Here is a 14,236-nt window from a genome sequence, read left to right as displayed (position 1 = left end):
GGCATGGGACAGAACTGGGCATGGGTGCTTGGGACAGCACTGCCCATCCACACCATAGTACATGTGACCCTGGCACCTAGCCCAGGGGTGCCTAACTCCTGACACATACATACAGTGTGTGGAAGGAGGGGAAATCTCATACTGGGGAGAGATAGGGGAGGTGAGTGTGTGTGACATGGAGTCTATATGCGGGGAGGTTAGATGGGCATCTATGTGTCTGTGATATGGGGGGAGATGAGGGGTCTGTGTGTGTGATATGAGGGAGATGTGGGGTGTGTGTGTGATGTGGGGGAGATGGGGGGACTGTGTGTGTAATATGGGGGGAGATGGAGGGTCTATGTGTGTGATACAGGGGGGTCTGTGTGTTTAATGTGAGGGAGATGGGGAGTCTGTGTGTGATATGAAGGAGATGGGGTCTGTGTGTGTGATGCGGGGGGAGATGGCAGGTCTGTGTGTGTGATGTGGGGGGGTCTGTGTGTGTGATATGGGGGAGATCATAGATTTGTGTGTGGTGATGAGCAGGGAGTCGAGAGGTGGGAGTGGGAAATGGGGGCAGTGTCTGTGATTTGGGCCTGGAAGGCCCAGAGCCCACAATCTCACCTGGGCCCGGCATCCCATTCCCCCAACCCCGCTCTCCCTCTGAGTCAGGGAGAATTTCCCCCGGCGGGCCCCAAACCACGCTATGGGCCCCGTGGGTGGCTGCTCCCGCTGTGGCTTCTCCCACTTCCTGCCCCCCCACCAATGTCACTGTCAGGACCAGGCCGCTCTCCGGCAGGGGTGATTCAACTGGAAACCCAGCGCCCTGCCGAGCCAGTCAGAGTGTGCCTGCCTGCCACGGGTGGGTGGGGGTGGAAGCAGGGGAAGAGGATTGGGGTTAGGTGGGGCATGGCAGGGCTCTGATCTCACCATCAGACCCTTCCTCACCCAGCAGGCCAGTCCTGCGTCCCAGGCTCCTAACTTGAGTCTCCTTCCCTTCACCTGGGGAGCTGAGCTGAGCCGCTCCACCCCCTTAAAGGCCCAGCTCTCCCTGTGAGGTGGGAGAGATGGGGATAGGCACAGGATCAAGACTGGGGGAGGGGGTGGATTAGTGCAGGATGGAGGCCTGCCCATGGGGAGTGGGGCAGGCATCTCTAGCAGAGACCCAGGCAGGCAATGGGAGGTGGGGAGAGGCTGTGGCTGCACTGTAAGCTGTGGTTACAGTACAGGAAGCTGGGACGCCCCATGATGTAGGTCAGAGCCACAGCACTGGACTGGTACATGAAGGGTTAACTCTCCGAGCCCAAGGGGGTGCTCGGTGTGAGACTGGGAGCCCCTGCTGTCCCCCCATTCAGCCCCTACACCCTCCCAGCCAGGATCGGGGATGGAGCCCGCTGTAGACACAGGGGAGAATCCAGCAGCCTCATTTCAAATGTGTGTGGGAGACGCTGAACCTGAATCCCATGTAGCCCTGCCAGTGCCCCTCAGTCCTGATCCGCAGCCCCTGCTAGCCCAGCCCTGGGCTCCCCACTCAGCTCTGCCCGTGCCCCTTAGTCCCAACCATCAGCCTGGAAGGGGGAGCTGCCACTGGACTGGGTGAGATGGGGGTTTCAGAAATGGCCCACCTTTCACGACAGGTTCACACTGATCCGGGGGGTCCTGATGTGCCTTTGCTGTACTGAGCCCTGTAAGGAACCCGGACTAGAATCCCTGCCTGCTCCCCAGGGAGCCGGAGACATGGCCGCTCCCTGCACAGTGGGGACAGACAGGGCCCTGAACCGGGGCTGAGGGAGGTGCGGTCAGAGGAAAGCTGCTGTCTAGGCCAGGCTGTAATAATGGCGCCCACACGCCCCGGTTTCACAATGAATGGAGGCCGTCAGTCCCAGCGCCCCGAACCCACAACAAAGAGCGACGCTGGCCCCGATTCATCCTGAAAGTGAAACTCCCCACGGGCTTCGCGGGAGCCGCCCCCCAACTGATCGACTGGAATTCACTGTGTGTATGGGAGGCATTGCTCTAATTTATCTCTTACTGACTGAGATCAGGGCCAGGCGCTGCACAGACCCTGACCGAGATCAGGGCCCCCATTGCATCAGATGCTGCTCAGACCCCGAGGGAGATCAGGGCCCCTATTGTGTCAGGCGCTGCATGGGACATGAGTGAGATGAGGGACTCTGTCACACCTGGCTCTGTACAGACCCCGAGTGAGATCAGGGCCCCCATTGCATCAGGTGCTGCACAGACCCCAAGCAAGATCAGGGCCCCCACTGTGTCAGGCGCTGCACAGACCCCGATTGAGATGGGGGCCCCCATCATGATGGGAGCTCACACCCAGTCTCAGCCCAGAGTGCTCACAATTTAAACAGTCCCATCCTTGAGCCCCCTGCTCCCTCCAAGGCCGCCCCTTTCTGGGGGCAAATCTGAGCCCCCCACTGCTCCCCCAGTGGAAGGTGTGAACCCAGCTGGCGCTGAGCCGGATCCTGCACAGTCATAGCGCGAGGGCCCAGCCCCACTCGCACCTCATTGGGTGGCAGCCTCCCTGCTCGAGTGAGACCAGGGCTCCCACACAGCCACTTGGCCGGGACCACGGAGCACAGGCGGCACTGCAGGTAGGGTCCTGGCAGCGGGATGGGGCAGGACTCTTTGGGTTTGGATCCCTGCAAGGCACGTCTCCCTGAGGCTGGGTGTCTGTCCAGAGTCTCCAGCATGACTCTGGCACTGGCGCCTGCGCTGGGGTCTGCACTGGGGCCCTGGGGTGGGGATCCTCCCTTCCTGGCACACAGGGCTGCATCAGGAGCAGAACCCGCCAGGGAAGTGGGGAGCCTGCTGTCACTGCCTCCCTTTCCCACTCGCAGGCCCAGGCATTCTCAGCAGGGGGAGCTTTAAGGTAAGGGACCCCCCTCACTGCACCCCAGGCTCATGGGCAAACTCTCCCCCCTGGAGCCGCTGTCCTGCTGCAGGGAATGATGGGGAGGGGTGAGGCAGGAGGGGGGTTGAGGAGTGGGACAGGAGTGGGACAGGGAGTGGGGTTAAGGGTGAGGAGTGGGACCGGAGGGGGACAGGGAGCGGAGTGGGTGGTGAGGAGTGGGACCGGAGGGGGACAGGGAGTGGGGTGGGGGTTGAGGAGTGGGACCGGAGGGGACAGGGAGTGGGGTGGGGTTGAGGAGTGGGACCGGAGGGACAGGGAGTGGGGTGGGGTTGAGGAGTGGGACCGGAGGGGACAGGGAGTGGGGTGGGGTGAGGAGTGGGACCGGAGGGGACAGGGAGCGGAGTGGGTGGTGAGGAGTGGGACGGGGGACAGGGAGCGGGGTGGGTGGTGAGGAGTGGGACTGGAGGGGGACAGGGAGCAGGGTGGGGGGTGAGGAGTGGGACTGGGGGGGGAGGTTATAGGGTGGGTGGTGAGGAGTGGGACTAGGGACAGAGAGCAGGGTGGGGAGCAGCTCTAGGGGGCATTGTCCAGGGGATGTTTCACACTGAGAGGCCCAGCCTTCCTAGCTGGTGTTGGGCCCTGGGAGAGGCGCTGGGAGAGAAATGACCTTGGGCCCAAGGGCAGCAAGCAGGAGATGGGGAGCATTCAGCCCCCACCCAGCAGGGGCTAAGCTGGCAGCTGGGGTCGGGGCTATACCCAGCCCCCCTGAACCCGCAGCTCTCTCTAAGTTAATTGCTGCATTTGCTGGGCTGGGTCCTTGCCCCCAGATCTCAGGCTCAGGCCCTGGGTGAGTTTCCTGCGCCGACCCCAGCTGCTGTGGGTACCATGGCGGGGTGGGAGGGTGCCCTGCTCTCCTGATGCCTCTGTCCCCTTGGGCTGGTCTCCCACCATCCAGAGCCTCCACCCACAGCTGTCCCCAGTGCTTGGCCCCCTGTCCCGCAGCCACCTGGTAAGGGGAGAGGGTATTGAACCAAGCCAGAAGCCTTAGCTGCTCAACATGGCGTCTTCCTGGAGTGCGGGGTTCAGGGACTCAAGGGGCAGGGTGAGGCTTCACGGGATCAGGATTTGGGTTAGGGGCTTACCGACCAGGAGTCAGGTTAGGGTCAGGGTTTACGGTCACAGGGGTTGGGGATGGGGAGGGAGCTGATTCCAGCCCGCACCCTTGCCCCAGACTCTAGGCCCAGCTGCCCTACCCAGCCGGGTTCCCCACCCTCAGTCGCAGTGACTGGGAGCCCAGCACTCCCAGGGCCCCAGGTGTTGCTGGCTGGCCGGCTCCCCCAGGGCGGGGTCTCTCCATCCAGGCCAATCTCTGCCCAGACCCAGCGAGGGCACCTCCAACCCCAACTGCCTGGCAGGGAGCTCTCACCGGGAGCCAGGGTCCAGCAGAACCGGGGGAGCAGGACACCGGGGGTGGGGCACTCTCCCAATAGCTTCAACAAACGGGGCCTCTGGGGCTCTCTGCCCCCCGCCTGGTGCGCTGGCAGCGTCTGATCTCTCCCAAGAGCCCATCACCCCAGTGTCCTGGCCCCATGGCCAACAGGAGGGGTTGGGCCCCAAGGCAGAACCAGCTCGGGGGTGGGGGTCAAATGGAGACACAGAAACCCCTTTCAGCTGGGGGCAGAGCAACCTGCCATGGCCCAGGGCAACTTGGGCATTCTGCCCGCCTGTCCTGTCCCCGTCCCCCGTCCTCCTGCCCAGGGACCCCGCCCTCACCCGAGCTGGGCCATCTGCAGGCTCTAGAGAGGTGCACGGCCTAGCACGGGGCGGGGAGGTGACCAGCACAGAAAGTCCGCCCCACCCCAGCAGCACAAGGAGGAGCAGAGGACATCCAGCCCCCGCACCCCAGCAGAAAACAAATTCTTACTCAGACAGGGCCCCCGGCTCCCCAAGACCAGCTCTCATTTACCCCCTGTATCCTTGGCTGCTGCCCCGAGGTATCGCCCCACGCACAGGGCTTTCCCTTGCAACAGGCACTCAGCATTGCAGACCCCATCCCCCCACTATTGGGACCCCACTCCACAGGGGACAGAGGGCTCAGACCCATGTACACCAAAGAGTTCCAACCCCACCTCGGCCAGCTCAGACCCCTGGAAGCTGAAGGTCCCAGTGCCTAGCAGGAGTCTGAGCCCCATGGAAATTGGCCCCAGAGCCAGGCAGCTCAGCTGGGGACTGCGGCCCAGGCCTTGGCCACCTTGTCTGTGCTCTCTGCAACTCACCGCATGCCTGACGGGCTGGTGGAACAGCTGGGGTTGGGGGAGGGAGATTTTGTGCCATTTGGCCCCACTGGGCCTGGCCTAGATCATCCCCAAGGGCAGAGCAGGACCAGCCAGACATGGGGGGGGGGGAGGGGGCTGGGGCTGCAGCGACCAAGGGGCAATGAGCTGGGGAGGGCGGGCAGGGCAGCGCCAAGGCCCTTTTGAGAAGCGCCAAGGGATCAGTTTGAGAAGATGTTACCAAGCCGATGAAGTGCGAGGCACGGCCGGACCCCCAGGACTGTGTTGGGGGTACAGCCCCCCCCAGATGTGGTCCCATGCTCCGTGTGGGTCTCTGTGTCCCTGCCATGTGTGGTGGCTTCATGGCACCGGGGTGTGCGTGGATGTCTCTGTCTCTCCAGGGGCGGAGGCAGCTTCTCCCCTTCACCTTTGTGTCAGGGTCCAGATGTTGGGGGAATAGCTCCCCTGCACTCCTTGTCCCTGTCCTGCCAGCTGCTCTGCCCCAGGCTCTGCCCAGGCTTCCAGCTCCCCTACATGGGCACAGTGCTGGGGGGGGGGGGGAGGGTGAGCACTAGATCGGGCAGGGCTCCAGGCGCTCAATCTGAGTAATTGAACAAAAAGAAGATGAACAGTGATCTGATCTAAGAACCACACTGGGAACAGACCTAGGGTAACAGTCTTGCAGATGAAGGCCTAACACGAGAAATAGCTAGACAAATTCAGAGTGGAAATACGGTGTAAATGTTCCCAGCGAGGGGGACAGCCCGTTAGATGGGGAGTTGCCATTGCTGGCCGGTTTTCTATCTCCAGGGGCTGTTTTTCTAGCAGATCTGCCCTAGTTCAGCCAGGATTTCATGCAGGGAGATTCTCCGGAATGTGTCACACAGGAGGTCAGACTAGATGAGCACTGTGGTCCCCTCTGGCTTTAGAACCGAGGCATCTGTGGGCTTGGCAGGCCCGGGAAGTGCTGGGCCTAGCTCAGAGCCGACAATGTCTCCAGTGAACATCATGGCTCAGGCAGGGCAGCGGGCGGGGGGCACTCACAGGGACCAGGGCAGCTGGGGTGCGGCAGATTCTCCCAGGGGATATGTGTCACACAGGACAGATTGCAGCGATGGACACACGGCTCCTGCCTGGTAACGGCTAAATTTCCCAGCACTGGGGAGACTCCAGCTTTGCAGCCCAGGTCCTGCCTACTGCAGACTCTCCATGCAGGGAACACGCCCCCTAGTCAGGGTGAGGTTACATGTTTAGAACTTACCCTGGTCCCAGCCCTTCCCAAAAAGGAACCAAGTGCCCAGGGCATGAGCACAGGAGCCTGTGGCACTAATTACTCCGGGGCGGTGATGGGGCAGGAGGAGCCTGGCGCCACGGGCTCAGGGTGCCAATGTTACCAGCCCCGTTATCCTGCCTGGGTCACCATCCACAGAGGTCACCAGGGCAGGGGGCTCAGTGACACCCCTTCACACTCAGCCCTAGAACTGCGCCCGGGGCCGTGACGTCGATGAGCCAGGCGCAGCAGAGTTGGGGTCAAGGTCATGGCTCAGCTCAAAGTCAGGGCTAAGGTGTCTCTGTCTCTGCCTCCTGGGCCCCCATCCCCTGTGTTGTCTGCCAGGGCTCTCTGGTGCTTGGGTCTCTGTGTCATGCTGGAGGGGGAGGGGGCCCTGGCAATCCCAGGTGCCCTGTGGGACCCTGACCTGCAGTGTTATCATTTGTTCTGGAGCAGAGCAGGGAGATGTGGGGCAAGCAGGGTGCAGCCTCCCCCACACCCCTCGGAGTTGTGGGGTTGCACTGAAGGGAGGGGAGTCGGGCCCAGTTCTGTAGTCCTGCTGGGCTCCCCCGCCTTCCCTCCTCTGCAGGGAGCTGCTCCCGCAAGACACAGGGATGGGAGACGACCTTTTGGCCCACAGATGAGACTGGCAGCCAGGACTCCTGGGTTCATCCCTAACTGGGAGAGGACTGGTGTCTAGTGGTTAGAGCAGGGGTGCTGAGAGCCAGGACTCATGGGTTCTATTCCTGTCCAACTGCACGAGTTGGTGGGCAGGTCCCTTCCCCACCCTGCGATGCGCATTGCCCCACATGTGTTTGTCTGTGTCTGCCCCCCCCAGCCCCCCCGCTCTCACACAGGATATTGGGCTGGGAAGGCGCGCGGCGAAGGCACCTGTTTTCCGTTTGTTCGTTCGCTCGCGCTGGGAGATAAGCAGGCGTCGGAGCCGCCGCGCTGACAGGAAGCGGGAGGGGGGGTCTCTGTGGGACCAGCACGATGTGCCACAACGCTGCACTGAGCCCTCTGCAAACAGCCAGGGACCCGGGCGGGCGTCAGCCGAGAGTCTGTGGGTACTGTGGGGGGAGGGGGGAAGCCTGGACTCATGGGTTCTATCCCCGTCGCCAGGAGTGACTGGGGTCTATGATTAGAATGGGGCGGGAGAGTTACTGGGAGCCCGGACTCCAGGGTTCCATCCTCAGCTCTGGGAGGGGAGTCGGGTCTAGTGGGTTAGAGCTGGAGCGGCAGGACAGAGCACTGGAATGGAAACACGAGACCAGGATTCTATTCCCGGCTCAGCTATTGGCTGGCTGGGTGACCCTGAGCAAGGCACTTCACTGCTCTTTGCCTCAGTTTCCCCCTGTAAAATGGGGACAATGACGGCTGGGTTCTCTTCCCAGCTCTAGGAGAGGAATGGGGTCTAATGGTTAAAGCAGGAGGGTTGGAAGCCAGGACTCCTGGGTTCTGTTCCCAGCTCCAGAAGAGCTGTGTGTCCAGCTGGCTAAAGCAGGGTGGGAGACTCAGAGTCAGGACCCCTTCGCGTAGAACCTGCTCTGTGGGGGTGTGCTGCCCCTTAATTTCTCTGGGTCTCTTTCAGCTCCGTATGGGACTCGACACCACAGAGATGGAGCCTGAGATGAGCACCTACGGCCCCTTCTATCCCCCTTGCAGCATGGAGGCCGGGGATCCTGTCAGCACGCAGGGGCCGTATGCTGCCCTGGGCCAGCCCTGCTGGGGCCCTGAGGGGACCCCAGCCCAGCAGGGCCAGCTGTCCAGGGCAGCGGGGGGCCCCTATGGGCTTTGGCCCCAGAGGATGGAGCCAGCCCACCGCAGGCTGGACCCCTTTGCCCAAGCCTTCCCCAACCTGCCTTTCGGGAAGCCATGGGTGCTGGGGACTCAGGCATCCAGAAACCAGGGCTGCAGCCTGCAGGAGATAATGGCCCAGCCGCCTCCTATTGCCCCACAGGAGGGATACCCCCCTGGCAGCCCCCTGCTGCTGCAACTCCCTGGAGACCAGATGGAGGGGTCAGGGCCTCCTCTGTCCTACTGCAGCCTCCCAGAGAGGCAGGGGCAGGGCGGAGGTGGATACGGGCAGCAGCGCAAGGAGCCCCCGCTTTCGTGTCTATACCAAGAGAACCAGTCTGCTAGCTACAGCCCTCCAGAAGGCTACCCGGGTCCCGGTGAGTGACGGGGGGGAAAGGAGGGTGGCTATGGGTGCCCTCAGGGGATGGTGGGGCCAAGATGGGGGAGGCCAGCTGAAGGGGACCCCAGTTTTGGGAAGGTTATGGAACTAGGGGATGCTCTCAGGCGCTGTGGTGGGGGGAAGAGACAACTTGGGGGGGTGGGCTGTGGTATCCGGAGGGGGAAGCATGGAGCGAGGGCTCCAGCTTGGAGAGTTATGGGGTTGGGAGGCACCACTGGGATGTTTGGGTCCAGGAGGATGCCGGGGTATGGACACAGGCAGATACATGCCTGTGGGGGGTGGAAGGGGGATGCACGGGTCCGTGTGGGTTATGGGGCAGAAGGGGGAACTCATCTCAGGGGGGGTATGGGGCCAACCCTGAGGGTTACGGGATATACTAAGGAGGGCCCCCAGCTTTGGGGGGAGGCTGCTAGGATGGGAGGGGGAAACTCTGGCTCTTTGCTGTCACAGCCTAACCTCCTCTCCCTGTGTGTCAGCTCCCCAGGGGCTTGCAGGCCCTGAGACGTATGCTGGGCTCCTGGGCCCCCCTGACTGGCCCCCTGATGCCGCCCCCAGCCTCTGCTGCTACCAGGTGGGTTGGTATGAGGAGGGTGGTGGGGAAATGGGCAGTGCCCAGTCCCAGGACCATGCTGCCGAGTAGGGGGTGGGGGGTGGGGAGAGTCTCCCAAGATTAACGGCAAGGGCAGTGGAGTCTAGTGGTTAGAGCGGGGCTGGTGCTGAGAGCCAGGACTCCGGGGTTCTCTCCCTGTCTGTGGGTTCTGACTCCCTGCACTGAGCCCGTCATCCCCTGCAGGACACTGAGCGCTACTGCAAGGGGCTGGAGTTTCTCCCTGCTGGTTTTGCCCCATGGCCAGGGGTCTCCCCTGGGGAGCCGGGTTCAGAGGTCGCTGCTGCCAGGCTGGGGCATGAGCAGAGCCCCCCACCGGCAGGCCGCACTGCCACCCCCCAGGTGAGAGTGGGATGCTGGGGCTGGGGGAGTGGGGCCTGCCTCACCTGAACCCTCAGGGGAGCACGGGCGGGGCAATGGAGTCAGAGAAGCCCCCTCCCCCCCCCGGGAGCCCTCCTACCCCACAATACCCAGCTACTTGTCCCCATCACAGTCCACAACCTTGCACCCAGCTGGGCTCCTGATCACTCAATGGAGGGGAGGGAGGCCTGAGGACACTGGGGAGGGGGATAGCCAGGGAAGATGGGGTTGGGGGGATGTCTTGGTGGTTAGCTGGGTGTTTCCCATCATGGGGGGGTGGGGGGAGTTGCTATAGTCCTGTCCCCCCCCACCCTAGACCCAGCAGGGGTGCCAGCACTGGGGAGACCACGATGCCCCATTCCCCTCATTGCCCCCCCATGGGATAGGCCCCTGCAGCCTCTGACCCCCTCTCCTCCCCAGGTTTCTGGGAGCTCCTTGGGCTCCAGTTATCGAGGCACTCCTTATTGGAGCCGGATGCACCGGGCCAGGGGCCCCCTGCACTACACACCACCCCCTATGCTCAACCCGCTGCGCCGAGGCACAGGGCTGTTTGCTGAGCTGGGCGCCTCGCTGGGCGGTAAGTGCCCATCTTGGCCACCTTCCAATGCAGGCTGCGGGGCTTGATTGGTCGCTTGGGAGCCAGTACTCCTGGGTTCTACTCCCACATGTGGCTGAGTGTGACCAAGGGGCAAGGGTGCGAGGGAGGGTCTCTCCCTCTACTGAGCCACATGAACTGGGTCCCTGGGTGTGGTGGTGGTGTGGAGTCCATGAAGGTTTGTTGGGTGGGTACAGAGCCACATGGGGGAGGTCCTGCAGGGACCTGGAAGATGGGGAGGGGGTCGGGAGTTCTGTCTCAGGGCAAGCTGGGGAACTGTGTCTGTGCCAGGGGCCTTCACTGCTCGACTCTCCCCTCCTCAGGTGGCAGCCCCGACCCCCTCCAGCACCTGGACACCCCGTAAGTCCTGTCTTTTGGGGTGGAGGGAAACTAGGCTACAGCCCCACGGGCAGGTGTGGCAAAGGGGATGGGCCCCAGGGAGGGAACTTTGGGCCAGGGAATCTCCTGGCGGAGGGAGGAATCCCCAGGCTGGGGGTGGCTGGGGAGCATGAGTGGGGGGGAATGGCTGGTCTGGGAGGGGCAGTAGCAGGGTGGGCATGTGCCTGCGGTTGAGGCTCCCTCACCTGACCCTTCCCCCGCAGACAGATAAATGTGGGCCCTGCATTCCAGCCGTCACTGCCAGCTCTGCGGGACCCACACCTGGCTCAGCTGGACCCCCAAAAGGCTGAACTGGCTTGGAGGCCCTGGCCAGGGCTGGAGCAGGATGCAGAGACCCAGTGCCAAGGTGAGGGGTAGCACTGGGGATTATCAGGGGGAGGAGCTGGGGCACCCACAGGCGGGGGCAGGGAGAGGTGGGGCAAGCCCATATGTCCCTTACAATAGTGGGAGGGGAGGAGCAGCAGGACAAGCCCACCCCCAGTGGTTCAGTCTGCATGGTCCAGTCAGTCCCCACCCTCTTGGGGCAAGTGGAGGGGTCCCACGGGGTGGGGGTTCCCAAGGCCCATCTGATGGCTGCTCTCTTGGTGCAGTGTGGGGAGTGGAGGGGTCCTATGGGGTGGGGGTTCCCAGGGCCCATCAATTGCTGCTGTCTGGGTGCAGTGAGTGGGGTGGAGGGATCCCACTGGGCCCAGCTGATGGCTGCTCTCTGGTTGCAGTGGAGACACTGCTGGACGTGGCTTGCTCCAGTGCCCTCCCCGGGGGTGGCACCAATCAGGAGCTGGCACTGCACTGCCTGTGCCAGGCTGGCGGGAATGTCATGGTAAGAGACCACCCTCACCCTGTGGCCTGGCCCTTGGTAAGTAGCAAGGATGGTTCTGGCAGGGGAGCCCCCTGGGGAGGGAAAGGGTGTGGGGCAGCTCCCCCCTCTCAGCTTTACTCCCCCCTCAGAATCCTGTGGCACCTTATAGACTAACAGACGTTTTGCAGCATGAGCTTTCGTGAGTGAATACCCACTTCTTCAGATGCAAGGTGCAAGGTGGGTATTGCATCCGAAGAAGTGCACCCATGAAAGCTCATGCTGCAAAATGTCTGTTAGTCTATAAGGTGCCACAGGATTCTTTGCTGCTTTTATAGATCCAGACTAACACGGCTACCCCTCTGATACTTGACTCCCCCCTCAGGTTGCCTTGGAGACTCTGTTGCTGCAAACCCCTGTGTGGCCCAAATGTCACCCTCTGGCCAGTTACCATTACACAGGTAAGGGGGGGGGGAAGTGGCATCGCCAGGGTAGCTAGCAGAGGCTGGGGCCAGTGGGGGCAGGGCCAGGGAAAGAAGGGGAACAGGGGTGGCAGCAGCTGGGCAGGACAGGATGGAAGAGGAGTGGGGGCAGGATTGGGAGCCGTGGCAGGATGAGGGGGTAGGGCTGGGGGGGGCAGGAGGATGGGGTGGGGCTGTGAGGGGTAGGGCTGTGGGGACAGGCGGATGGGGGCGGGGCTGTGGGGGAGAGGCGGGGGGGGCGGGGCTGGGAGGGGGCGGCGGTGGAACAATTTGCATAGTGGGGGTGCTGAGAGCCAGGGCCGGTACAACCATTTAGGCGACCCAGGCGGTCGCCTAGGGCACTGGAATTTGGGGGGCGCCATTTTCTTCGGCAGCGACCGTGGCGGCCGGATCTTCGGCCGCCCCGGTCACCACCAGCATTTAGGTGGAGGGAGCTGGGGCAGGGGAGCGCGGGGAGGGCCGCCTGCAGCAAGTAAGGGGGGGGGCGGCATGCAGGGAAACTCCCCACCCCAGCTCACCCCTGCCCCATCTCCTCCCCGAGCACGCTGTGGCTGCTTCACTTGTCCCACCTCCCAGGCTTGCAGCGTTTAAGCTGATTGGCCTGGGAGGCGGGAGAAGTGAAGCAGCAATGGCGTGCTCGAGGAGGAGGCGGGGCAGGGATGAGCTGGGGCGGGGGGTGTGTGCCCTGGGAGGAGGGTGGGGGTGGGAGCTGCTGCAAGGGGGGCCCCTCCGGGCGGCGGGGGGTAGCTGCTGCGGGAGGGGGTGCCTCAGACGGGGTGCGGCGGCGCAAGGTGGAAGTTTCGCCTAGGGCGCGAAACATCCTTGCACTGGCCCTGCTGAGAGCCATAGAAGCAAACGCTAAACCCTGTATATGATGGAAACCACTTCAAGCCAGCCGCACCCCCAGTTCCAGCCCCTGGGGTTGTGAGCAGGAGGGAGGGGGGACAGGAACATAGGGTGGGGTAGGGTCTATGCAGGGGGTGGGATGGGGCCAGGCTGTGGCGGGGAGGGGAGGGAAGGAGGGTGTGGAAGGGCTATGAGGGGTGTGGGGCAGGATACCCTGTCTCAGGTTCCTCTCCCTCCCCCAGGCAGTGATGTGTGGAGTGCCCACGAGCGCCGCCTCTTCTCCAAAGCCTACGCCCTGCACCGGAAGGACTTTGCCCAGATCCAACGTGCGGTGAGAGCAGCACTAGCCCCCTCCCCACTCCTCACTTCCAACTACCTTCTGCTGGGGAACGGACACCCGGCTACTCCAGCCCTGGCCTCTTCCAGCAGGGGGTGCTGTAGGAGTGGGGTGGGAGCGCTGGCTGCAGGGGAATGGATTTCCACCTACTCCAGGCCTGGCCTCTCCCAGCAGGGCTGGGGGATGCTGGCTGATCGAATTCTCCCTGCCCGCTAGGTGCCCTCCAAGCGGCTGGCCCAGTGTGTGGAGTTCTATTACCTGCACAAGAGCCGGTTGCGGCGCAGTCACAAACGAAGTGGTGCCGGGTCAGAGACGGGCGCCATCGTGGGCAGGGCCGGCCCCGGGCAGGTATGAGAGACCTCAGGGACAGGGATGGGGGGAGCCCCTGCCCAGACAAGGAAGCAGCCGTGTCTGTAGTCCTTCGGGGGTGGGGGGGGGGAAGGGGAGGGAAGAGTCTGTGATGAGGTCTGTGATGTCCCCCTCTTTCTCTCTCTCTCAGCCCCCACCTACCCCGGAGCTTCCTCAGGACTCGCCCCCTGGCTCCAGCTTCCCCTGCAAACGTTGCGGCAAGTAAGTGGCTTTAACTCTTTGGGCTCCACGCCCACCAGAGTGGGGGGCAGGCTCCAAGTGGGAGTGTCCCCCAGGCCTCCTGCTTGCTGAGGGAGAAGCAGCTCGGAGGCTGAAGGGCCCCCGCAGACGCCTCACTAACCCCTCCCCCCGACTCTGTCCCCAGGACGTTCTACAAGATCAAGAGCCGAAATGCCCACATGAAGATCCATCGGCAGCAGGATGACTGGGGTGGGCAGGGGGGGATGCTGGGACCTGGCACTCTCCCTGCCCCTCATGCGGGGTGCCCCCCCTGGCTCAACACAGAGCCAGCCGAGCCCGTTGCTGAGGCCCTGGCCTGCCCTGGGCTGGGGCTGCTCTATGGGAGGGACATGGAGCAGCTCTTCATGTGATGGGGAGTAGGACCCCTCCCTTGGCCTGGCATGGAGAGCCCCACCTTCCACGAGTTTGCCCCACTGGGGGCCAAGGGGCTGTGGTCTCCCCATGGGGAGCAGAAGGTTACAGGAGCCCCCTGCCATGAGGGCAGGACCTGCCCCTACAAGAGACTCCATCCAGGCTGTGCCTGGCCCCTGCACTGCCCCCTATGCCTGGGCAGCTCTGACACTGCCTATAGGGCATAACCCCTGGAGCATGTGGGGCAGGGGCAGCGGGCTGAGGGGCAG

General features: G+C 63.3%; 1 protein-coding gene across 1 annotated transcript; it reads left to right on the top strand.

Moving 5' to 3' along the window:
• Positions 1 to 6,272: 6,272 nt before the first annotated feature.
• Positions 6,273 to 14,149, top strand: LOC120409147. Its single transcript, XM_039546685.1, has 13 exons — positions 6,273 to 6,354; positions 7,980 to 8,562; positions 9,062 to 9,156; positions 9,379 to 9,534; positions 9,973 to 10,129; positions 10,471 to 10,507; positions 10,750 to 10,892; positions 11,263 to 11,366; positions 11,728 to 11,803; positions 12,913 to 13,001; positions 13,224 to 13,355; positions 13,507 to 13,577; positions 13,741 to 14,149. Exons 1-13 carry the CDS (start codon positions 6,328 to 6,330, stop codon positions 13,964 to 13,966), a joined length of 1,896 nt encoding a protein of 631 aa, XP_039402619.1. The 5' UTR covers positions 6,273 to 6,327; the 3' UTR covers positions 13,967 to 14,149.
• Positions 14,150 to 14,236: the final 87 nt, after the last annotated feature.

Source organism: Mauremys reevesii, linkage group 7, assembly GCF_016161935.1.
Source record: "Mauremys reevesii isolate NIE-2019 linkage group 7, ASM1616193v1, whole genome shotgun sequence".
Taxonomy (NCBI): Eukaryota; Metazoa; Chordata; order Testudines; family Geoemydidae; genus Mauremys; species Mauremys reevesii.
This window is presented reverse-complemented; position numbering and strand designations above follow the sequence as displayed.

What these genes read in the sequence shown, in the direction of transcription:
- LOC120409147 (XM_039546685.1), top strand. Translation starts at nt 6,328, where the DNA reads ATGCAGGGAACACGCCCCCTAGTCAGG. An exon ending in GGCCAGTTACCATTACACAG is followed by an intron (nt 11,804 to 12,912) that starts GTAAGGGGGGGG and finishes TCCCTCCCCCAG; the next exon opens with GCAGTGATGTGTGGAGTGCC. An exon ending in CCCTGCAAACGTTGCGGCAA is followed by an intron (nt 13,578 to 13,740) that starts GTAAGTGGCTTT and finishes CTCTGTCCCCAG; the next exon opens with GACGTTCTACAAGATCAAGA.